The sequence below is a fragment of the Gnatocerus cornutus genome, chromosome 9, assembly GCF_029298725.1.
Source record: "Gnatocerus cornutus isolate USDA-ARS CGAHR chromosome 9, icGnaCorn1.1, whole genome shotgun sequence".
Classification (NCBI taxonomy): Eukaryota; Metazoa; Arthropoda; class Insecta; order Coleoptera; family Tenebrionidae; genus Gnatocerus; species Gnatocerus cornutus.
The window spans coordinates 5005170-5029722 of NC_142241.1; the positions used below are offsets into that span (position 1 = coordinate 5005170).

The 24553-nt window shown below is 36.9% G+C and overlaps 2 protein-coding genes across 5 annotated transcripts; one reads left to right on the forward strand and one right to left on the reverse strand.

The window, feature by feature from the left end:
* The first annotated feature begins 529 nt into the window (after positions 1-529).
* On the forward strand, positions 530-22540 carry Cen (cerebellar degeneration-related protein 2-like). Of its 3 annotated transcripts, none has more exons than XM_088045621.1 (6): positions 530-798; positions 19280-19392; positions 19440-19787; positions 19839-20119; positions 20168-20345; positions 21130-22540. In XM_088045621.1, the coding sequence occupies exons 1-6, from the start codon at positions 723-725 to the stop codon at positions 22273-22275; spliced, it is 2142 nt and encodes a 713-aa protein (XP_087901747.1). In that variant the 5' UTR covers positions 530-722; the 3' UTR covers positions 22276-22540. The 3 variants fall into 3 exon arrangements, with proteins under 3 accessions (XP_087901747.1, XP_087901748.1, XP_087901746.1); XM_088045622.1 differs by lacking the exon at positions 530-798 and adding an exon at positions 10304-10557; XM_088045620.1 differs by lacking the exon at positions 530-798 and adding an exon at positions 16249-16435.
* Positions 22532-24395, reverse strand: LOC148168014 (uncharacterized). Of its 2 annotated transcripts, XM_088045629.1 has the most exons (6): positions 24304-24395; positions 23387-24251; positions 23123-23337; positions 22882-22931; positions 22799-22831; positions 22638-22727 (listed from the first exon to the last, which is right to left on the reverse strand). In XM_088045629.1, exons 1-4 carry the CDS (start codon positions 24321-24323, stop codon positions 22889-22891), a joined length of 1143 nt encoding a protein of 380 aa, XP_087901755.1. In that variant the 5' UTR covers positions 24324-24395; the 3' UTR covers positions 22638-22727; positions 22799-22831; positions 22882-22888. The 2 variants fall into 2 exon arrangements, with proteins under 2 accessions (XP_087901754.1, XP_087901755.1); XM_088045628.1 differs by lacking the exons at positions 22799-22831; positions 22882-22931 and having other exon boundaries at positions 22532-22727.
* Positions 24396-24553: the final 158 nt, after the last annotated feature.

The window sequence follows — 24553 nt, forward strand, 5'->3', positions numbered from 1 at the left end:
AATAACGGTGCCTCATTGGCCAGAAATTCCCGTTGTCATAGAAACGACATGGATGTCCGGCGGGAAATACGAACGCTTTTCTTTTCTTTTGGAAGTCGTCGGCGCTAATTTTGGTATTTCCGTTCTCCCGGCGGCCCCTCACATCTTGTCGTAGCGGTTTTAATGAATGAAATCGACCGGAAATATAAATCATTCCGGTCGCCCCGTAAGAAATGAGTCTCGACGTGTAAAAGATCCTTTTAATAAAAGATTTCTCATTTTTGCGCATCGAGGCGTGACTTTGCAACGTGCGAATTGTTGTTATTACTTGCATTGTTTGAAAATGTTCGAATTAGCCCCGGGACAAGTGGGAGTGTAGCCAAATTGAAAGTAAAACGAGAGCACCTGTCAAAGTTTCAATGATTAGCGGATTTCGGGGCATCTGCAACGAAGGGGAAAGTCTTCTTTTGGTGGGTTTGGTGGCTTAGAGGTCACGGGCGCACCCTTATGGTAGTCCGAGCATACCGTGCGCAGCCCATGCACCCATAGTACCACCTTTTTCACAGGTGCGTGTGGAGATCGTAAAAACAGGTACTCGCTCGTGACCACTGTGTAAGAAAGCACACAAGAAACAACAGTGCGCACGGCAAAAAGTGCACGTTTCTTCACTAAGCATGTGTGCTTCGGATCCCAAGTTTTAACCCGGTCGAATTTTCTTTTTGTGGAAAAGTGAAGGGTGTTCAATGGCAAACCACCAGGAGCTCCAAAAGGACTGGGCGGCGCTGTGCCAGGACTGTCCGGATTGTTGGAGCAATGAAGGTAAGTGCGCCTTTTTTTAAAGTGCCGTTGGTACTTGGACTTTTGTCCCATTTTTCTTTACTAGAAAATTGCATAACGAATCAAAACGGGTTTAACTGGTTGATAAAACGTGCCGAAATCAATCGAAGGCTGACTTTGAACCTCGTGTTTGGCCTGCAAATAAAGTAAAACAGCGATTTTTGTTTGGGTTTCTTTGACATCGTCACCTTGCGACTTGAATGCTAATAAATTTCAAAGAAATCACGCTTGGAATGTACGGGAATTTTTCTATAGAGTCCAGTTTGGCATTTATTTAACGGTACATCTATACAAACGTGTCAAGAACAGAGTTATTCAACATTTCGATTGGGAAATGGAGAGGCAATCAAATTAGCACTTTGTGATAAATACAGCCTAAACTCTCAACGGGGACTTTGTCCTACCAAGACCTAGTTTAATCTAAAGCAAACAACATTTTGCTGGGAGGCTTACGAAACCTATTGGGTTTATTTGCTTTTACTCAGATTTTAGAAAGAACTTTGGGTTGTGTGCTCATGCTTTTAGTCCCCACGAGGTAAAATCGACTAGAGGACTAGATATAAATGAAGAAGTGAAGAATTTTTCCGGGCCGCACAAGAATCAAAACCGAGTTTTTCACACGGTAAAAAATGCTTTGAAGATTTTGTAGAGATAGGGTACTCTTATGTTAATTTAATTATATTTTCTTCCGCTTCTTCTGCTTATTAGAACCGTTTCTTTAGCGTCCCTACAAAGTTTCTAATTTTTTATAGGACTATACAAGGAAATGCTGGTTTCACTCCACTTTCGGTTTTTTCACTGAATTTCGGACTTTCTTCACTTTTGTTTAAACCCAATTCGCAATTCACGTTGGTTTACATTGTTCTCTAATTTGTTATTATATTGGAGTTGTCTTTTTACATTCCGTTTCTATAATGACTTCGTCCTTTAGAAACCCGTCTTTACTTCTGAATTATATGAATTTTCATTTACTCTTTCTTTCGTTGTAATTATTTCGTTCCCGTTACCTACTCAAAGTTTTTCCAACATCATTAATAATTTTTCTTGGTTAATTGAACGCTGTTTTTCAGTTTCCAGATCTTGAATTTTAGTCTTCTTCTTCTTCTTATCTAACTTACTTATTAATCTTGCTCTCGTGGAGGCTCCATCTCCATTATTCTATTTTTCTTATCTAATACTCGGTGAACCGTTGAAATTACAGCACAAACCTCAAAATAGCGTTCCGCCACCCACTTATGAATATGTATCAGTGAATTCTTCAACTGACCCACATTGCAACAAAATGCAACAAATCGGTTTGGTTCATGAAAAAGCCCATGACTCGTCTCAATCAGCCGTAAACAACATCTTAACTGCCCTTTCAAACGTCGATTTTTCTGCACACTGACCTAGGAACCCCATTCTCCACTTTGTGCCGATCCTTTTACTATTTTCATTTCTTACGTTCTAGGATTTTAATTATTAACAATTACACAAGTTCGATTGAGTTGTTTCTGATGTAATGTTCGCGGTACCATAAATCCATTGTTTGTGGAATGTTGAACATGGAACGAGTACTGCTTTTTATGGCAGAGGTCAAAATCGAGATTACGAAAATTGGAAATGATGATGAAGGTCGATGGCCTGATGATAATAAATTTTACATTTGCTTTGGGGAGTGCTATTATGTTTCACTTGGTAATTGGAGTAGAAAATCTTGCAATTATTCACTTGCATAACGATAGTGAAGCATGTTAAGAAGCTAATGTGAAGAGGACAATCAATTCGGAATAGCAATGAGCGGATCATTACTAAAAATAAACACGATGTGCTAAAAATTAGTAATTATGCAACGCAATTCTTATGCAAGAAGTTGAAGACACTTTTAGACCCCTCGGGTAGTTCCTTGTAATTTCAATCTCCTGGAGATATTTGATGTATCCGTCGATTTTTGCAATTATCGTTTATTAGCGGAATGTAGTAAAAATCTTAACGACGCTATAAAAAGTTATAATTTTGATACAAGGATATTACTTCTATCGCTGAATAAACACGCTATTAGAGTAATGGCTAATAATATTAATAGGTGTTGAAATTCCCAAATAAGTCTCGAATCTTTGCTAATTTTAATTTAAGCTGGCAGTTTCTAATGTAGTCAGTTTCTCGAATCAATCAATTTCTTGCCACGCATTTAAATCAGTATTTCTCTTTTCTTTTTCCCATGTGTTTCCCTTACACTCATTGCATAAATCCCATTTGGCCGCAGTTTCCCTGAATCGTCCCACAAACTGCATCACAATAAAATCATGCATAAATCCAATACAATAGAACTATATTTCTACATATCTCGATCGACTGGTACAAAATCCAAGAACCGTTCCCACGTCTTCGATTTTTTCAATCTCAATTTATATTCAAATAGCGAAGGCAACGTTCCCAAAATTGCAACCGTGGTCTGTCGGCATTTGCATAAGCAAGCACCAGTGGCGTAACATTAGATAAATCATAGAAACTGATAGAGCCAGACGGAAGTAAGATTCCGCAGGTGTCAAGAAAGGTCATGCCGAAGAAAATTACACAACATCTGCCGAAGAGAGTAAAAAATGGCGTAATTATCGGTAATTGCAAGTGTTTTTACTGATCGAGTGACTCTGGTTTGCTCCCTAATTAAAAGCAGCGCTAGAAAGTGCATTATCATAATTATTAACCGTTTGCTGAAATTTTTGCGCCGGTGCTTACATGAATTATGCCGCGAATTAATAATATTTTATCGGTAAAATGGCAAAACAGCGTGAAAGTCCAGTGATATTTAACGTTCCCATTGTAGGGTTGCTCAATTTTTTTGCGGCTGATCTAGTATCTCCAAATCTTCGCCCAAGGCGTGCAACATCCACAAGTCATTACTTGTAATGATGTTGAAACGATTTATCGACATAATTAACAATGTTAATTGGGTTTTGTGGGAAGTGGGCGACATTCAAGCGCGAAAAGATTGGGTCGTGATCTTAGAAACATTTCAAATGTGTGTTGGAAGTTTTTTTGACAGGGATAACACAAAATCTGCAATCCTTCTAATGAGTCGAGGCAGTTTTGTCTTTTAATTAGTTATCAGTTGGTTTAATGGGTTCGTGCTCATTGATGGTATAAAATATGGTGTTTACACGCTTCACGCTCGATGGGCACAGGTGGAAATGGGACGAATGCTCACGACAGGTGGACATGTGTCGTTACTTTGCGGGTTTTCGTTGTTTTTAAAGGAAAAGACGAAAATGCGGCGTCATTTATGTTAATTTTAGGTTTGAAGAACTTGAGAGAATTCAAAACTCTGACTCGTGATTGTAGTAGTTTTGGCGATTCAGCAATAAATTCTTTGACTTACTTATGGTCTATGACAAGTTACAAAATTACAAAAGAAAAGAGATAAATTTTAGGGATCGGATAAAAAATGTAACTAGAAATTTTAATGACACAGCAATTAAATTTAGGAAACTTACTATTTATACTATGTAATTAGGTTATTAAAACTACCAAGTAATAAAATTATTAAGCAAAAGAGATTCATTTTAGAAATTTTCTGTTGTAGGTGGAACTAAAAAATGTTCAATGTTGTGTGATAAAATTTGTAATTCCGGTAATTTTAAAGTTATAATGATAATATTTGGACTTTCTTATTGACTGTGGCAAGTTATAAAATTATCGAGCAAAGGAAACTCATTTTAGAAATTCTCTGTCTTAGCTTAAACTATAAAATTTTCAATATTGTGTGTTAAAAATTGTAATTCCGGTAATTTTAAAGATATAACAATAAAATTTGCGGAAGTTAATATTTATAGCTTGCTTATTAACCGTGCCAAGTTACAACATTATCGAGCATCGGAGACTCATTTTAGAAATTTTCTCTCTTCGGGCGTTCTAAACAATTTTAAATATTGTGTATTAAAAGTTCTAATTCCGGTAATTTTAAAGATATGATAACGAAATTTGGGTAACTATGCCAAGTTAGAAAATTATCGAGCAAAGAAAACTCATTTTAGAAATTTTCTCTCTTAAAATCGTGTGTTAAAAGTTGTAACTCCGCTAATTTTAAAGATATGAATTACAATGAAATTTCGGGAACTTACTAATCTAAACTGCTTATTAACTGTGTAAAGTTACAAAATAATCGAGCAAAGGCGGCTCGTTTTAGAAATTTTCTGCCTTAAGTCGAACTAAAAAAATTCAATACCTATTGTTTTTTAAAAATTGTAATTGTAATTCCGGTAACTAAAAAATATGACGAAGCAATTTGGGAAATTTATTATGTCTGGCTAGCGAAGTTACAAAATTATCGAGCAAAGAAGACTTATTTTAGAAATTTTCTATCTTAGGTCGAAATAAAAAATGTTCAACATTGTGTGTTAACTTTAAAAATATGACAATAAATTTGGGGAATTTACTATGCCTGACTTCGTTTAGGTCGAATTAAAAAAAAACAATATTGTGTGGTAAAAATGTAATTCCAGTAATTTTAAAGACATGACAGTGCAATTTAGGGAATTTACTATTTCTGATTTATTTATTAACTGTGCCAAGCTACAAAATTATCGAGCAAAAATGACTCGTTTTAGAAAACTTTTATCTTTGATCGAACTAAAAATTTGTCAATATTTTGTGTTATAAACACCCACACCCGCAATAAAATCGTAAACTTAATTAGCACTATTAACCACACTAGACCATTTTATGGTTTAATCATTCGAAATTAAAGATCTTCATGGTTTACAGCGTTCTCTAGAAAATTCATTTCCGTCAGAATATCATTTAGATTGCTCTTTCATGCAATCAATCAAACTGTTTAACATAAATAAATACCGTGTCATCAACATCACTTATCGTGACCAAAATTTCACTAAATTCCGACCATCATAAGCCATATAAGTCCAACACTTTCAATAAAACCCAAGACAAAACTTGACAGGATACAATAAAGTCAAGACGAATTTAATATGTAGAGCACTTTCGACGTGTAAAAAAAGATCGCCTCAGGAGTCTCATCTTGTCTGAAAAATTTTTCGCAAAAACTGGAACCAAAGCAAACAATAGAAATTTCGGAAGTGAAATGTCGAAAGTAGATTTATTCTTTCCACATAATATGCACATCTGCTCATTATATCGTCTAATAATGGTAATTTCGGCTCGATTGACCGGAAAGTGTCCGTTTTTCCGTTCTTTACTTAATTTTTATTAATTAGAGTTAATTAAAAGTGCGTGTGAAAGATTTTTCGGTTGTTAGACGTAGACAATCAACCTTCACTTTTATAATTGCTGTTGGTAACCAATATGTTGTGATAACGTTAATTAGAGGAATCGATTATGTCTGCATGACTTCATTTACATAACGCGAAAGTAAACAATGCAAGTTTTAGTTTGTTCGTCTTGGGCCGGTGAACAATTAAAACAAGCTTCTGTGTTAGTTTAGAATATGTTTTGTAAACAATATGCCTATCCCGACAATAATAGTGAAAGTAAGTGCGGATGAGAGATGAAAATTTGAATACTAATGATAATTTGGACTAGATTTTAAGTCGACTATCTCTAGATAGTAAATTTGTGGCAGGTGTTAATCACCTGTTGAATGGAGAAAAAACGTTTAAATGACACGTGATGTCAAAAATTTAATATTCTGTGTCTTCAGGCTGATCGTTAAATAAACTGAAGGTTGTAAAGATGCTGTTTTATGAGTTCTTTCTTTTCAAATTAAAACTGGTCAAACATAAAGATGCGTCCATTGGTAATAATTTCTAAAAGTAAAGGTACTCCGCCACTATCACCGGTGGCAAATTGTCCCAATCTGATAACTCAACAATCGCCCATTAATAATTCTGACACAATCGCTCCATCTCCAATCGATACATTATTGGGAAAAGTACCACCGTAAAAAAGGTACCATTTCTCGTCGATACAAATCTGTGACCATATAAAGATACGACAGGTCGTAAACAGGACGTGGGTGTAATGCTCTCACTTTTAACATCTAAATTATAATGGCGATCCGATTTCGATAATCCTTTCTCTAAGTCGTCGATTTTTATTTATCGCCAATTCCCATTATGATATCAAAACGATCGCGCTATAAAAAGGGAAGACGAGAGAAAGTCAAACTCGTTCCGACAATGGTAGTTGCCGTTTTTGGTCATCATTTCCACAAAAAAGGTAAAATTAGAGTGAATGCACCCATAATAGCGTCTCATCAGAAACCACCAGATGGTCAGTAGTGAATTAACCGACCATCAAGTCGAGTAACGGATACAACGATCATGTGAATAAATTGTAAATTGAATTTTCGAAATTCTCATGTGAATGTTTGAACTGTTTTTATTTTTGAATGGGTACTACTATGCCGCCGGCAAACATTCTCTCGGAAGCGACCCATTCATGACCGTCACCACTAATTTACCATCGGCTACCGTAAAATAAACCTGTCATCGCAATGATTGGTCAAATTCAATAGCGGCCCCATGTAGCGTCCCGTCAACTTTGATGGATCGGTACCATCGTGGGCGTCTCGCACATGTACGCAAGAAAGTGAAATGGTGATCCATTACGTTGGATGGCAGCTACGTTTCATTAAGTCGCTCACGACTCCGCCAAAAGGTCGAGATCAATTTCACATTGTGTCCGGAAAAATCCGGGCTTTGGGTGGATTGCATCTAACACGCTTTCTCTTCACCCTGGGTGCGGATGGTACTTTTTCTCGGGGAGTGGCATGGTAAAATGTCATTGTGATGGGACTTTCGGATTTTGTAGGGAGAATTGGACCGCCTGCTGGTATAGAGAGGGTTATTATTTATCATTACTTGTCATTACCGGTGTGGTTACTTTTCTTTTCGTATTTCTTTTATTGTACCATTGTCTTGGGCCATTACTGATGACACGTAGAGGCAATCATGGTCGGGAAAAATAGAATTGAAGGTGCAGACGTGATGAAGTGGATGAAGTCATTTTTCCTAGTTTGAATTTAGAAACATTTCACTAGCTACGTCCCTCTAAAATTCTCTACATTCAAAATTTTTCAATATTCATTTTCACACAATACATTATGTAGAAATATTCATAGGTTTAATGGTTTTGTAAATATCTCCAGGTCTTCGAACCTCGAGGAATGTAAAGTTGACAGTTTTGCTGAATATTTTAAGAATCCACGGACTTGATTTGTGTAAATTAACTTTCAACTCAAATTTAAAAAATCTTACAACGGGAATCCTTCAATGGAACACTCATTTTCTCCGATTACCACACGAAAACCCCCCGAGGCTGACACTTTAAATTTATTTAAAACGGAAGCTACCAATTTTTCGTTTTTTGCTTATCCATCGATTAGATTCCAAGCCTCATCTCGTTAAATTTTTACTTCTCACTGAGGAAATACTGTAGTCACGTTTAACGTTCCTCGCTTTGATATAAAACGGCGATTAATTAAACGAATCACGACTTTACCGTTTTGCTAAAAAACCGCCTTTGACCTCTTCTTTAATGAATGAAACTCGCGGATTTTACTACCGGAAATCAAGTTAATCTCAACGGAAATGTCCAATTGATACCTTGTCGATTAATCGCTACAAATTGCAGCAGTGAATTCGAAATATGCGAGCTGTGGGCGCAATAAGGTTACCAACTTTTCTAAAGAAAAAAAAACGAGTCGACCGGTATTATAATTATCGTGTTACGTTCTTGATAGATAACAGAAATATTTATCGAGGCGGTGACACTTACGACTATCTATAACACTAGAGATAATTTATAAACGTGGGAATGAAAGGTAGAAAATGAAAGTAATAACACAAATGTATCTATTGTATGATGATGGTTTAAAAAGATGAAGCTAATGTCATACGCAATTACGACATTAATTGTTCTAAATGTTATGATCGTGGGACTTTTTTCTCTTTCGGGTGGCAACAATGGGTGTGTTTCCCCGATCGAAATTCTCAGCAATAACGCAAAAATCCCTATCGTAAATTTAAGTGACCACAAATAAATGCTTTCTCTAATTAACTTCCAATGCAAGATTTGTCGTGACCGTGCTATTATAAATACGTCACATTCTCTCATATTTTTGCCGGTGAGAGGACGTGCGCCACTGGGGATGTATAGTGGGTGGCCTACACATCACTTTTTTATTTATTATTACTGTTTATTTTGAATGAAAGTGCGTACTTAACAGATCACGATTCTATTCATACGTGACTGTAAAATTTCGCAAATATTTATACAAAAACTCCAAAGTGTATCGCACTAGTGAAAGAAGTGAAAGGCCCCAATGTGAAAAATTTGAATGAATTTATAAGACGTTTGGGCTTTTTCTTAGAACGTTTAACATCAATTATTTCTTTCAATAACTAATTGGCATCACGCGGATTAATGTAGTTTTGTTGGTAATTAAATTGAAATGGAATGGTAATTGGCGAGTGACATGAGTCATTTTTACATATTTTAATATGTTTACATAAACTCATTACTTTGTACTTTCAGTATTTGAATGGTACTGCATAATTTGAAGTGGAAAAAGGCAAAGAGAAAATGCTTTACTATTCAAAAACAATGTTAGGTCGATGTACAGTTAGTCCCTTTCTTTTTATCGGCGTGTTGTCCTACGCCTACATTCATTCCTAATCAGTAATTGCGGTTTTTTGCTAAATTATGTAGTCCAGACCAAAGATTAAGGAACTTTTAGGTCCAGAGACTTTGGATGCAAGATACAAGTTATCACATGAAAGATAATAAAGATAATTGCAATCAAAAATTAAAAATCTGTTTATCCTGAAATTGTCCGATACTTGAAAATTAAGTTGTGTTGGCAGCTTTGTCGCCATTGACAGTACGCAATGTTAAAATCAATAGATGCAATGCTACTACCAACATTCAAAATAATACGATCCGAACGGAATTTCAAAATATCAAGGTTGCTATAAATAAGCAGCAAATACTGTCATAAATAACTAGCAAATAATGCCATAAAACAACTTGATATGTAGGTCTATTAAAAATTTAAATAAAAGAACGATCAAAATATTAATTATTTTTACCACGATATAAATTACAATATACCGGTGATTCATTTAAATTATATTACAGTTAGGAGTAACAATTTAAATTTGAATCTGTTTAGACGGTTTGTCCATTGGGTGCGTAAGTCTTTAACCCTCAACTGTATGTCAAAAAATAACATTCTTGGAACTCTTTTTTTAAAACCTCAAGATCGCAAGTATTTATAGAGGAACTCAATCTTGAAATTCTTATCAGAGGCCGCAAACATGAAACATGTAACTGGCAAAATATCAAGCTCAAAATAACCGGAAAAATCGAAAAATCCATCAAAAACGCCAAAATTCAACTTTAGAACTTGAAGGGAAGAGTCAGGGAACAAACCAAGGCCGTCATATTTAACGTCTTATCCCTTTAGAGCTCTTTATCATTTTCTTTATCATCTTATTGTCAATCTAAATCGATTCTCGCCCCAGTTGTGCGCTTGTCCGGTTTCGACGGCTCGCCATGAACCTTGCCAAGCAAAACAGTAGGCTTTGCTTGCAACAGTCAGCTGTCTCGTCAAAGCACACTTGATTACGGTGAAAACAAAAGCCGGCCGGTCGAAACAAGTGTCTACGCCTACTTTTCACGCGTGCAAAAAATGATAAAGTGATAATAATAGTGCGATCGGAGAAATGGACGCGGGAAGCACACAAGAAGGCTTCAAGGATGACAACACCAGGAATATGCTGGACGGTAAATGCTACTAGCATGAGTCACGACAGATCATGCATGACAGGAATTTAAATTGGGAGAATTGTCGCTAATTTGTGTTTTTGTGGAATAAATAGGACTAGCGGCGGAGAATCTAGAGAGCGTTATTGATTTTTGGGGAACCCCCACTGGCGCACACGAGACGCTAGGCATGGGGGTTGCGATTTAAAGAGGGTGACGTGATCGATTACGACACACTTTTTGACTGAAGTTTTAATTATACAGTAAACATGTTTCATGCGTGTCGAATTTGGGTCGCTAGAAAAAACATTTTTCCGTGTGTGAAATGGGTTTCCAGGTTTTCGCAAATCGAGTATTTAGGTTATTTCCTAGATTTCAAATGATTCGGTTTTGCTAATTTCATGCTTTAAAAAACAATAACCGTTTATTGAGAATTGGCGTAGATTTCGATAAACCGGACCTGAATAAAAAAGACGATGAGATGAACCAAGGTCTTTGGACTGATGGACGGTAATTTGTTTTGAGATTTGGCAACACTGACAGCTTTTGTATTGTCAAAGCAATGACGCAAGTCATAATAGAAAATGAGTGACATTGACGAATTTATTAGATTTTCGCCAGTCACGACGACTTGAGGAATCGATGATGGGTCGGAAGGTCAGATTTTTGGCTAGCAGTAGGAAAAATGCAGCCATAACCACCGCAATGAAATTCATATTCCTTGACGCACTTCCTGCCAGCAGCCACAACTCTGTAAAAAATCCATGTCTTCTCGTGTAAAAGTAGCCTTTTCTTCACGCCCACTGAATCTTAGATATCTATTTTCGCGCAACCAACACCGAAACTCGATATTTCACATCTCCTAATTCCAAACAATTTGCCGGATTCTAATTGAAGGTTGTACGTTCTTGAATTACTAAAATTGTCGACATTTTTACCACAAATTGTAAGTAATTAAATTCGATAGCTCGTTGTGCGTCAGTGAACAGTGTGAGGCGGCCTTAACCGCAGACTATTTTTTTGATAGTGAAAACTTTCGAATTGATTTATTAGACAAAGTTTTCCATAAAGTTTTATGTAATTGTTGATGGTTTGTTGTGATAGTAAAAGTTGGAAGTTTAAGTATTTACGCAGATGCTGCAGTTCACAGATGGTGAAGATAGCAAGTGTTGTTTGAAGAGAAATGAACTGAGGTCACTCTTATGTAATCGGAAAAATGCGAGAATTATTTCAAGAAATCCAACTCACCGGCGTCAATCAAACTAATTGATGACCTAATAAACTAAACACTGAAAATTAAAATTTATGTAAGCCATGTTTTATTTAAGCGTGTAATATGGAAAGAATGAACTTTCCAACAAAGCGCTAATGGTGTCATTAAATGTAGCGTTATTTAAATTTTTACTACCAGTTGATGTGGAAATGTGACTTAGTAAAATACTCAGTTTAACCCATAAAACTGTCAATATCATTTACAGTACTGTTAACACTGTATTTATTTACATCGCCCACTCTGATTCCGTGGGTGTCCCATATTTGGTCAAAAAATTCATTCATTCGAAAAAGAACTCCTACTGTCTCATACATTAGGACACACCTTTTGATTGGGTCGACGAACTTTTCGCATACTTTAGATTACGATTATGACATAACATTTCATGTAGTCACTACGACACATTTTGATTTATTACAATGACATTTGCATAGAAAGCGAAATTTTGTAAAAACTTGAAAAGTCTGCCCGTTGCGCAACTTCGTTTTACTTATAATTATCCGTTTGTTCTTCGTGTATATTTTTCTAAACATTTCAGGAGTCGTTCATTACATTTAATAGCTGTTGTTATCAAACAATAGATTCTCTAATCATCTCTCAGAAATTCCAGGAAATCCGCAGTTGTAACACTTAGATTTGTTGAATAAAAATCTTATGCAGTGCCACGAAAGTAGTTGTTTCCGTAGGACTCCTTTCTATTGACTTTGCATTTAGTTGGGTATTATGCTGGATTTTTATCGAATTATCTACACGATTGTATATGGAAATGAGGACTAACCTTAATCATTTTAGTTGAATAGATAAAATTCTGTGTTTAGCTCAAAGGTTGCAATTACACCTTCAAAATCACTTATCAGAACATGGTGCATAGAATTCAACCTCAAGACTTTCTCTTTTTCATTAATAATTCCCAAATTTGGTTTACGACACAACCGAGCTAAATGCAAATTGGTCAAAAAAATCGAGACAAATCGGAGAAATTAATTCAACAGTTTTGATATTCTTGTAATTTCCTTAATTTTTTATATGTTCTTAGTTCTTTGGTCAAATTTTCATATTCGATCCTTTAACTAGTTATAAATCTTTGAATTCCTCAGAGGCTCGGGGTTTTCTAATTTTTTAAACTTTTTATATCGTAGTGATCCTTTCTTATATGATTTCAATTCTATGGACAAATTAGATCCTTTGAAAGATTCAGATTTTGGAAACGTTTAGACTTTGATCAAACAGAAAACGCAAACGTTTGAAACTTTATGACATTTCCTGTTAACAATTTTAATGGCACCACTGGAGGTGCAATCGTAACTTTTATAGCAAATTACAGAAGCGTGGTCGCAGAAAAACTAAATTTCCTGAGCAGCTCTTGAATGCACTTGAGGCTTCTAATTCAAATCTCAGTAATCCACTTATGTATGGAGAGTAAAACAAACAAACATTTCTTTTAATTACATCTTCTCTGCTCATTACAAATTTTCTCTCGTCACGAACCCGGTAGAGCACAACTTCCAGAATCCTGAAATGCCAACATCGCGAAAGTCTTCATAACCTCCGCGTCCTTGACTGTCCGGGTCAGTGCATCCGAAAATACCAAAAAACCGCCATCCATAATGCCCCCAAAACTGATGGTGCATATCGAAAATTTCGAGCGTGACATTACCGCAACCAGATCTTCAGTCCAACGGGATTCTGACGTGTCTGTGCACCCCGATGCAGTTATTGCATTAAGTGCATCCATGCGGAAATCGGAATTTCTTCGCAAATATGCTAACGCTGTGCGCTCTTTATGAGATAATTAAGACGAAAAAGTGATGGATACTGTTAGACAATGGTAGTAGATTAGATGCACCGTTTAGTGGGTGCAGCACGCATCGGGATTTTAGAGGAAATGATTCAGCAAACAATGGCCTTGCATATCCTGAGGAAATCGCAAGGAAGGACTAGAGTTGTGCAATTTTGCAGCGAAACCGTTAGCGAGAACAATATTCTTTTGAGATGTGATTATATGTGAGATTTATGCTAATCTTGAGTGGACAACGGGTTATTACACAATTATATCATTTTTCGAACCGATCAATTATTTATTATTATAATACTATTACTATAATGGCCCGAGGAGTACTGCACTCACGTAATTTTTCTTTACAATAATATAAAATCAAATTCCGAGACTCCGGCACTAATCTTTCTCCGATGGATCAGAAAAAATCTTCAAGGTTTCACGGTATTAAGGCTACAGCTCGGTCTAATCCAACTCCAACTGTAAATAGTAGGTTAAAGTGAAGACAGATTCTGTTAAAAATTGCTCGAGCATCGTAAAAATTTGCATTAGCGTTCATTAAACCATCAATTCAGCTAACAACAGACCGATTTGATTCTAATCAGATTTTTTGCCTTTAAAATGGAACAGTGAATTCTTCTGAATCTTTCCTCATTCTCTCACAAAAGGAACACTGCAATCTGCCTACCAACACGGAAACTTGCAGTAATTCATGCACATTCATTAATTACAACATCTGAAAATGTATAAGCAACAAATGGGCACAGTTGTCACTCGTTAGCCCAATTATTATCATTTCGTTTTTTGTGCATTGTAGAAAGTCTCGGTTATTACTGCAAATTTTGGTCTTTTAACTGCTTATTAGAGACAGTATATCAAGTGCGGTTAAACCAAAGCCAGGTCATGGATTTATTCTAATTTGCTTTCGTTGGCCGCTTTTGAGATGTGTCGCGTGAGTTTGGTTTGGAATTTGGGGTCCGACCACAATTTTCATAATTCACTTTCTTACTCGTGACTCGTGCTAATAAACCCATCACGATGTGCTCTTGCAATTTTAACATGACAATTCGCAGGATTCTAACAATTACAATTAATACCGCTCTGACATGGATTTTTACACGAGCGACCTGTTTTTTTTTCAGAGTTCAGAATTGTCACACGCTCCTGAAGAGGCGTCGAGTTAATTGAGTAATGCGAAGGAGAAAAGTCGTTGGCTTTTCGGGATTTTGACGTACGCCAGTTTGAGTTTTCAACTCCAATTCATTTAGTTCCCAGGTTATCTTTCCGGTTTTTTATTTCATATTAATACGTTTTCCCACATGGTCGCTTTACTATTTTCATTTTTGCAGATTGTCTATTGTATTAAAGGTTCATTATATCATTTACAAACTTTCAGGTATTCGAAATTAATTGCATTATTTAACGTTTGAATTATATTAATCGACACTTTGTTGAGTTTTAACAAATTAAGATCCACGCGAAGGTTTCCCATGCACTTTGTATGAACTTTAGCTCTGTTTGATTAATGTCTGACTTTTGAAAATGGCAGATCTCACAGCTTTATGATTTCCACTTCAGGTGTGTCCCATTTTCTTCAATTCAGTCAAAGTTTAGTTTAGTGATTTAGATTTATTCTAATTTGTCTTATTAAATCTAACAATGGCCCATTGATTTAGAGTGTGTTAGATTTGAATCATTAGTGAAATTTAGTCTGATGTAATTATTCTGTTTACTCCAATTATGCCAACTTAATCAAACTTATTCGGGTTCGTCTTACCCAGTCCAGATCCAACCTAATTTTTCGTAAATTTTATTTATATTTATTTTATTTTTTTTATCTGATTTGTCCAATTAAGATATTTTTTTCTTATTTCACTTTTGTTCTCTATTGTTCCTTTTTTCATTTCTCTTTTATGCTTTTACATCATCCATTAAATGTGTTGAAACAATGCATAAAACCAACTGATTGAATTGCAGTAGAAAATATGGCAAGCCTGTCAATCATAATTTCGACTTGAGGCTAGCGAAAAATGCAACGAATACTAATTAATAAGAGAAAATTGATTTGTCAGACACCAAATCACGATTTTCTAGTAACTCGAAGAAGCAATTGATATCACAATTGCAGTGTATTAGAAGCAATCAGCACGGTGGTAATTTCCGGGAATTAACAGAATTTCTACCTTTGATCGGTCAAAATTGTAAACTTACACAATGCAGTTCTCTCGAGTTTTTTCTATCGGTGGAGATAAAATTATAACCCGCGGTTCTCTTTATCTAAACAATTTATCGTTGTGACAATTTAACCGAAACAATAACTTTCACTTGTCCTTTCTGGTGTCCCGCCGGGATGGATCGTTGGTCCCTCTTTAAATCGGTCAAAGTGAAGAAAGTTTCGGCGATTAATCGATCATTTTAATTAACCACCCAGTGTATTAGAGAGGACCCACTTATCAACTAGACTGTGCGATTTATTAAAAAATAACACTCCACCGACAAATCATTTCATTTTTGTTGGGTTGATTTGAATGCGCTTTATCTTGCTAAAAATGAAAAGTCGTTATGAACTGTGAGATAACACTATCAGTGCTGTGATAATGAAAAATCTTTGATTTCGTGCTGAGCGATTGTTGAACTTCCACCTTCCCCCAATTCACCTTACTACCTGCAGACAAAGTCCACTGCAAGGCAGTTCAGCGAGTACCGCTGTGGTGAAGACAACTCTTGTGCTTTCAAACATGTTTTATGCTTTTTTGTGATAATGAGTGATGAACACGATTCGCTCCCTCTGAGTTCTTTGGACTGTTGGGATTATTCCATCGAATTGGAGTGCCTCCAGGGCACGCAAGGTTAGCCTTTATGAAACCGCTTTCCAACTTACATAAACTTCTATTGAATTTATGTAAAATTGTCATTTTTTATCATGATACTCCGTTTTGTTGTTTATCATCAGTCCTTGGACAATGAACTTCCCATAAATTGGCTACCTGTATTTTAATCAGTAGCTTGGCAATTAACTTGTTTGTTACCTCAAATTAATGGAGGTTGCTTGAGTTTTAATTTTATAGCACGTTGTTATTATTCGTCTTCATAATTTTGAAAGGAAGTCGGGCTAAATAAATTTTAAAATGATGCATTATGTATGATTTAGTTTCGTTGAATCGAAAGTTATATTGGAGCATGTCTAATAAACTTTATTCATATTTTGTATGCAAATCTTTGGAAAAACACTTTTAGTCCAAAACAAGAAATGTTAAGTGGAATTCAATTTAACTCGTTTTTACGCAAAAAAGACATAACTGCAGAATATCCGATTTTAAATTACATAATTTAAATTGGCAAATTTGCATTTTAAGGAAGTTTTAAACTTCCTTGTTTTTGATTTACCTGTCAGAGCGATGGTAATTAGAACATTAAAAAACTCGATAAAGGGCAAAATGTTGAAATACAAAATTTTAAAATTCAATAGTTCAAGTCTCTGGAAGCTCTAAAAAAATTCTCAAATTTCAGTTTTATTTAATTTTTATGGCCCAATAAAATTTAGTCGAGCTCACTTTAGATTTAGCCTAAATCAAATCAATTAATTCCAAATTAGGTCATATTTGCTCCAATTTGAGTTTAGTCGAGTACAGTCATAATTTAGTCATATTATTCCAATATAATCAACTTTTTTCGTGTAGATTATTCAATTTAGTCGCATTTTCTTTATTTTCTGTAATGTACTGTAATTGCACTGTAATTTTGTTTAATTAAATTCACGAGTCCAAATTAGGTCGACCTAGTGCTGAAAATTCTCAATTATTAATTTAATCTTCTTATTAATTTTGAATGTTTTATCAGAATTTTGCGACGAGAATTTTTTTTAAGCTTCGTATCCAATTTAATCCACGCGATTAAGATAATTTAATTGTCGATAAACAATCAAGGTGTAAAAATAGTCAAATTAAAATCCCCATTAGTGTGAAGTGAGCTTAATTATATGCTATTGACACTCTTTCGACTTTAATTGCTGAAAAAATAAGACGAGTTTCTTGTTTAATGTTAATTTCATTTTGTGGACGAATATTTTGTGGCAATAAAATCCTCATTAACCTTGCCCGAACATGTGATAGTTCCGCAACAGTGCAGTAATGGGAAAAACTATTTAAATTTTCCTCCTACGCCTCTGGTTCATGTAGTTCAAGGCCTTCCGTTCCCCGCACGAACGCCACTGTTTTCATCCGGCATTCTCTTGCGTTTTTCATTGATTCCGTGTCGTTTTGTGACGCGATTGTCGATTTTCCCGTGAAGCAATAACGCGTGTAATGAAGAAATCGCTATTAAAATTTCTTCAAGTTATTAGAATATGAAACGGTCGTGGGCAAAACTACCACTTTCGTGTTAATCGGGTGGATCTAAAGAAAGTCAAACATGACGAAGGATAAAAAGATCACAGTGTCTAGATAACAGGGATTTTCTGCTTTAGCAACAGTCGTGAGAACTAGGAGAAGACTTTATTATGTCATTTTTTCTTCTTTTTACAATGACAAGACGACTGGAGATGTTAACAATAAAAGAAAATGCTTGATTTGGTATTAAAATCCAAACTTTCACCGACTGGAACATTGTAATGAATTGAAAGAAAAAATCGATGTGAAATATGTTATTAAGTGGTTCAAATATCCGGCAACCACGAGAATTATGCGGAAACGGTTTGAATGTTTGCGATCATTTTTTTGGCGGGAAAAAGGAACAGGTCGTTCACTTGCTTTCCGAGAACGAAGGACTTTAGCCCAAATAAAACAGGTGCGTAAAAATCGTGGCATTCGAACTTATTGCCGATTCAAGGCAAATATTATTCTAAGCTTTCACAAAATTAGAAGTCTATTGATACAGGGTGAGCAACTGACCGCCGGACAGTGGCTAGAAGACCTTGGTTTTTTTGACTGTTGGGACAAGTCTTCGGCTTTCTCCATCAGATTTTCCTTATTAACTGAAACTTCACTACTTTTTCTTAGTTTTGCGGTCGGTTTTCCTTTTCACTTTCCACATTGTTCTGTTTTATTCAATCGATTTTCCAATTTTGGGTACCTGAAAAAAGTACTTCAGTTAAAAGGTTCGCCGGATGCGGAAGGAGAAGTCATTTCGAAAAAGAACAGTAAAACCAAACACTCTTTTTTTTAATTTCTCTTCATTTTTCTTCGCCCTACTAACCCACAGTGCCGCCCCCCATTTTACCAGGAAATCCACAAAACCCTACAATTTTCTTCAAAAAATAACGCCAAACAAGAACTGGACTGTGACGTTCCACCGACTTCCCTTTGATAATAAGTTTAATAACTCTTCAGTAATTTGCTAGAATTTTTCAATAAGTTCTCAATTAAAAGTAAAGAAATCCGGTTAATTAAAAAAATATGCAGTTTTACGCAATTGAAAGTGACTTTACGCAATAAAAATAGCGCAAATGACGTTTTTGTAAACTCGTTTGGTTTCCTTTCCAACGATATTAAGTAACATGCGGTCATTGAAAAAGACGAATATCTGCCTCGCGTTGCAGTGGAAGAATCCGACCTCCTCTTTGAACAAACAACAATTAACTTTCATAATTTGTTGGCTTGGAATTTTTAAATTCTTTCGATCACAATTGCGGCATCGCGTGCGTTAATTTCGATGTGCTCGTTTTCAAAATCCAGATTTAATAGAAAGTTTTGCAGATCTCCAGTTGGCAGCCGAACTCGGAAAAACTCTCCTAGAACGAAACAAAGAACTCGAAGTCGCCCTCAACCAAGGCCGCAATGTCATCGAAGACCAAGCGCAAGAAATCGAGGTAAAGTCGGGAACCACCAAACGATTATCTAACGTTGTTTTTTATAGTACCTCACCAAACAATTAGTGGCGCTACGAGAGGCCAACGAATCTCGGCTACGATTCTACGAAGGTTTGGAAGGAAGTATCCAAAACTTGGAACGCACCAATCATCGACTGGTTCTTGAGAATTCGACGCTGAAGAAGCATAACAAGTCGTTGACGGGGAACACTGAGAGTTTGGAAACGCGATGCGAAGAGCTACAATCGACGATCGATGACCTAAGACTGCAACTGGACATACTCAGACGGAGAGCGCAAAGGCCTGAAGAAAACACGATTCCGGTGGTGGTTAGGCACACGGAGGAGAGCACGCTGAAGAGTCCGGAGATCAAGCTCGCGCACACGAAAGAAATCGTGAGTGTTATTGAGTTATTAATTTTTTGTGAATTATTTTTATTTTTGCAGGTACAGTGTGTCAACAACTCCTCAACTCCTATCAAGACTGAAAGCACGAAGCCCGCCGCCGGTGACTCCGAATTGGACCAAGTTCCTCAACTTCTTGCCCAATTGCGCGAGACCAAAACGCAACTAAGCCGTCAGCAATGGAGGATCGTGGAACTGGAAGAAGAACTATCGACAATAACACAACAAAACCAGACTCTGGAAAACCAAGTCATCCAACTCCATCACCGCGATGAGAACATGAAGAGTATGTATGACGAGCTCAGCACCCTCGAAGAAGTGCGGTAAGTTGTTGGACACCGTTGAGAACTCCGATTTTCATTGGTTTACAGGAAGGGCAAGATGTGCAAGAAGTGTCTACGCAATGTAGACAAATCCGGCGACGACACCCTTGAAGATGATGGTCCAAAAGAAGAGATGCTCGAAGACGACGATTCAAGCATTCTGGATATTTTGATGAGGTCTCCTTCTCCGACGGTGTTCCGTTCTTCGCTTCACATGGAAGTACAGGTGAGACCCGAGATCGTTCGCGCGCTTGGCTTTCTCTCTCTGTCGCAGTGCTTTTTCTAGTGAGTGTTTGTAATTTTTGAATAAAGCAAATTTTATGAATGCTCCATTTTTTTCTTTCTTTGAATGGTGCATGTTTTAGTTGTTGTGTTTGTTTCACAGGGCGAAAACGAATTGAAGGATATGCTCCGTAGGGAGATGTCCGTTGTATGGATTTCGCCTTCTGCAAGTTTATTGTCCTTACTTATTGACTTTTGCCTCTATATTAGAGACTTTTATTTGGTTCCGTTCCTGTACAAACCCTTCAAAATACCCTTTATCCTTATACACTACTGCCTCAAACACAATAAGTTACACTGAAGGTACGTAGAGGATTTTTTAATGGTGAAAGTGTTTGCAAGTCTTCAAATCACACATACACTACACTTAAGTCTTCCATGAGACAAGCATTGTAGTTTTCTAGAGCAAGACTTCTTCTCTGTGTCTTCCCATTTTCATTATAGTCTCGTTCTTAATTTTTCTAAATTCAGTATTAGAATCAAGTGGTGCCATCTTCGCCAGTGGCGTACGCAAGTTCACAGAAATTCAAAAGTTCCTCGATTTTATCAAACTCTCTGCCTACGCCACTGCCCCAGACTATAATGAAACCTGACCTGTACTTAACTTAGCCTTAAGCCTTAATTGTATTGTTGTTCCAATAAATTTTATTCCCCGTTTACTTCGAGTTTCACTAATCCATTTCACCTGCCGAAACCCTTTCGCCAACTCATTTACTTTCTGTTTCTAGGAATGGGCTTCCCCTGGTCATAAAGACACTTCTGGGAACAAAGAGTCCCCCGCCAACTTGTACAAAGACCTCGTCGAAAAATACGAAGCCCTCCTTGAAGTCTATAGACAGCCATTACGTAACAACAGCCCCAAACGCAACAACTGCGTCTCCCTCCTTGAAGAACTCCAAATGTCGGGTGATTTCGATGCTGCCAACACCAAAGACACAGACGAAGAGAGTGGAGTTGATAGTCTTAAACCCGTGCACTCTAAAGCTAGAATGACGTTCTCACACACTCCAACTGACTTCTCGGAAGCTGAAACTAGCAGTTCCGGTTTCCCGGAAGAAACGAGTAATAAGCACACGCAAACAAACGGACGCTCTGGTTGCTTCTTGTGTCGGTTAGCAGACAGAGATGACACTCTGAATATTTGTAACGACGCCAACACCATCTCAACAAGGTTCAACAACCAACCAGAGTACCAAGAACTGTTCAAAGAGATCTTCACAGTTTTGAAGAACACCCCCGTGAAGGTGGACACCACGCCGAAGTCAGAAGACCTAGAAACTTCCTCCATCGCCCCTGAAGAAGTCTCAAACATTACAGATCTGAACGATGACTCCCAGAGTGTCGTTCTATCGACAATGTCCGAAACATCACTTTCTCAGAACGAGCTCAACACCGTCATCGAAGACGCAGGTCCAACCCCCGACAAAGCTGCCCCAGAAGTACAAGAAAAACCAGAGCGAGTTCTCAGACCCCTCGTCCGACCACCGTTGGATATGACAGTGGAAGTCCGAAAACGATCCTCGAGTAGACGCAAGAACAAGTTCGCCGATCGCTCTGATTCTCCAGTGACGCCAATTATTGGAAGTCCTAAAATTAACTACTCGAGCAGACCGACGTCGGGACGCAGACGACGCGATTTTAAGAACACGAATCAAGAGGTCGAGACTGCGTGGAATGGGAATACGATTCAGTTTTGGTCAACCAATCGAAACGTGGCGTCGCCTACACCGAGTCAAGGCAGTGGGAAGTTCGAGTTTAAGCCTAGTCTGGCGTCGCAAGAACTACACAAGTTGAAGAAGTTGGATATGTCGTATGCAGAGGTTGTGAGAAAGGCTGATACCCGCAAACAAGCGGCGAGACAGAGAAGGAAATAGTTTTAATTTTGTATTATTTGTTTATAAACTGATTTTAATTTGTGCGTCGTGGTTTGTCTGGAAACGCATTTTTGTGCCAATCGTAAAATTTTAAAATGATACGTATATAATCACAAAGTATTACAGCACTTATTTAAGAAAGTTACATTCCATTTTTATTTATAGGATTGGAGTAGGAAGTAGCATTTTTACTCGTTAAATAGGAGGAAGGAACATATACATTTGTGATTATATTGCTATATTTGAAATAAAAACATTCTATGTATTAAGGAATTTTATTTTCTAACATAAAAAAAAAGTTGCACAATTAGATTTACTTTACAGAAAAAAAAAGGAAAAGCGTTAAAAAACAAATCTACTTCCTCTGAAACAATACTTTGTGGATTGTAGATAAATCCGGGACTAACTTATTGGAAGTGACCGAACTAGAGACTTCCATGGTATTTATTAATCTGCAACAGAGGAAAATAATTTTAAAGACACCACAAAAGAAAATACGACAATTAAAAAACGCAATAGTTACCTTCAACAACAATAGAATTCATAATTTTTAACCCTAAAAACCAAAAATAAGATAACAAAATCAAGATATTTGATCTACTTTACATTTTAATCAAAAAAACTGATTCATTTTTTTATTGCTACGTCCAAAGAACCTAAAACAAGCAAATTAGTATATTAACTGTCTAATATTACACAACAAACCAAACGTGCTGTGTTTATGAATATCTCAGATTACTTTGATTACGCAAATAAGCAGAAAAAATGAATGTATAAGCCGTGGTAACTTAGTGATTTCTAGCCACGTAATCAACTTAAAAAGTGTAGCGATTTGTACTCAACTCACCCTTGAGTCTCCATTTTGCTCAGTGGCGGTGCAGTGGGATTATTCAAGGGTCTCTTATTGACGAGAAGACATTTCATGGGTTGGCCGTCCAACTGGCGGTTATGATAAGTATCAACCGCTTTCTGAGCGTCCTTTAAGTTCTTATAAATGACTTCTGCAACTCCAGGGCGTACCAACCTAGCTGCCAACAACTGTCCAATATCTTCAAATAATTCCTGCCGACAAAAAATTAAACTCAAATCGCGACTTTTTTGGCAAAACTACCTTTACGTCATCTTGAGTGACCGTGGGCTGCAAATTTGAGACGACGATTCTGTGCCCGGCCGGGACGACCACTTTAGTCTTGGGTTGTCCGAAAATCCCATGCGTTTCTGGTTCAATAGGGCTGCTATCAAGCCTTGAATGTATGTTTGATATTCTCGAAGATCCTTGAAGGGTAATTGTTTGTTTTATTGGGACCATTGGCATTTCTTCGTCGTCAACAGCATCTAAGTCGACATAAGCGTTGGGTAACCTGAGAGGCTTCGCGACTGGGAAATTCTGCCAATTTTGTGATCTCATTCTTGTTTCTAAAGACCCAATTATTTGGGAAGCTGTTCTAGTTCCTGGTTTTGACCACTTGTACAAAGATGGTTCATAACCGCGCCCCAACAACTGGCTATAAACTGGATCAAGTTCATTCAAAACTGCTTGTCTAACAGTTGGTGGAACCCGAGAAGTTGATAGTGGTCTTCTAGCTACGGGTTTCTTTGGTGGGCTGATCAGCCCCAGTTCCTTTTGGATGGCAACGTTCATTCCTGTTGTGGTCTTGCCTTTGTTAGTCACCAAACTAATTTTTCCATCTCTATCTGTCTTTTGGAGAATATTGTGCCCAATAACTTTAATATTACCATTAGAAGTGGTGATTCCACCTCGGTTTTGGCGTAGCTTGTTTATCTTATTACGGGCGTCCTGCCCTTTAGCAATTTTGGCCAAAACGTCTCTCGCGTCTTTAACGTTTGTGCGTTTTTTCTGGATGAGCTTCTGACGGGCATCTTGGACTTGGGGTTTCGTGAAAACCCTTTTTTTAATTCCGACGGGTTTACGATTAGGTTGGATTTTCTTTTTTGTGACAATATTTGATTTGTTGCTGACAGAAAAACAAATTGGAACAAGAACGAGCTTGGAAGGGATAGACTTACCGAATTGGCCTCTTTGCCATTGTACTTGATCTGTGAAAATTATATGGCTAACACTAAGATGACCCTATTTTTGGGTAAAAATAGGAAATTAGTAACAGTTGTTTGGAATTACGACACCACCAACAAACGCAACCCAAACACAAACTGACAAATCGTAATGGCAAAAACGCAGAAATGACAGACGACAGAAGAGTGGAGATCGTGTTCTCATTGGTGTTTTCAAAAAATACGTCACTGGGTGTTCAAAGTT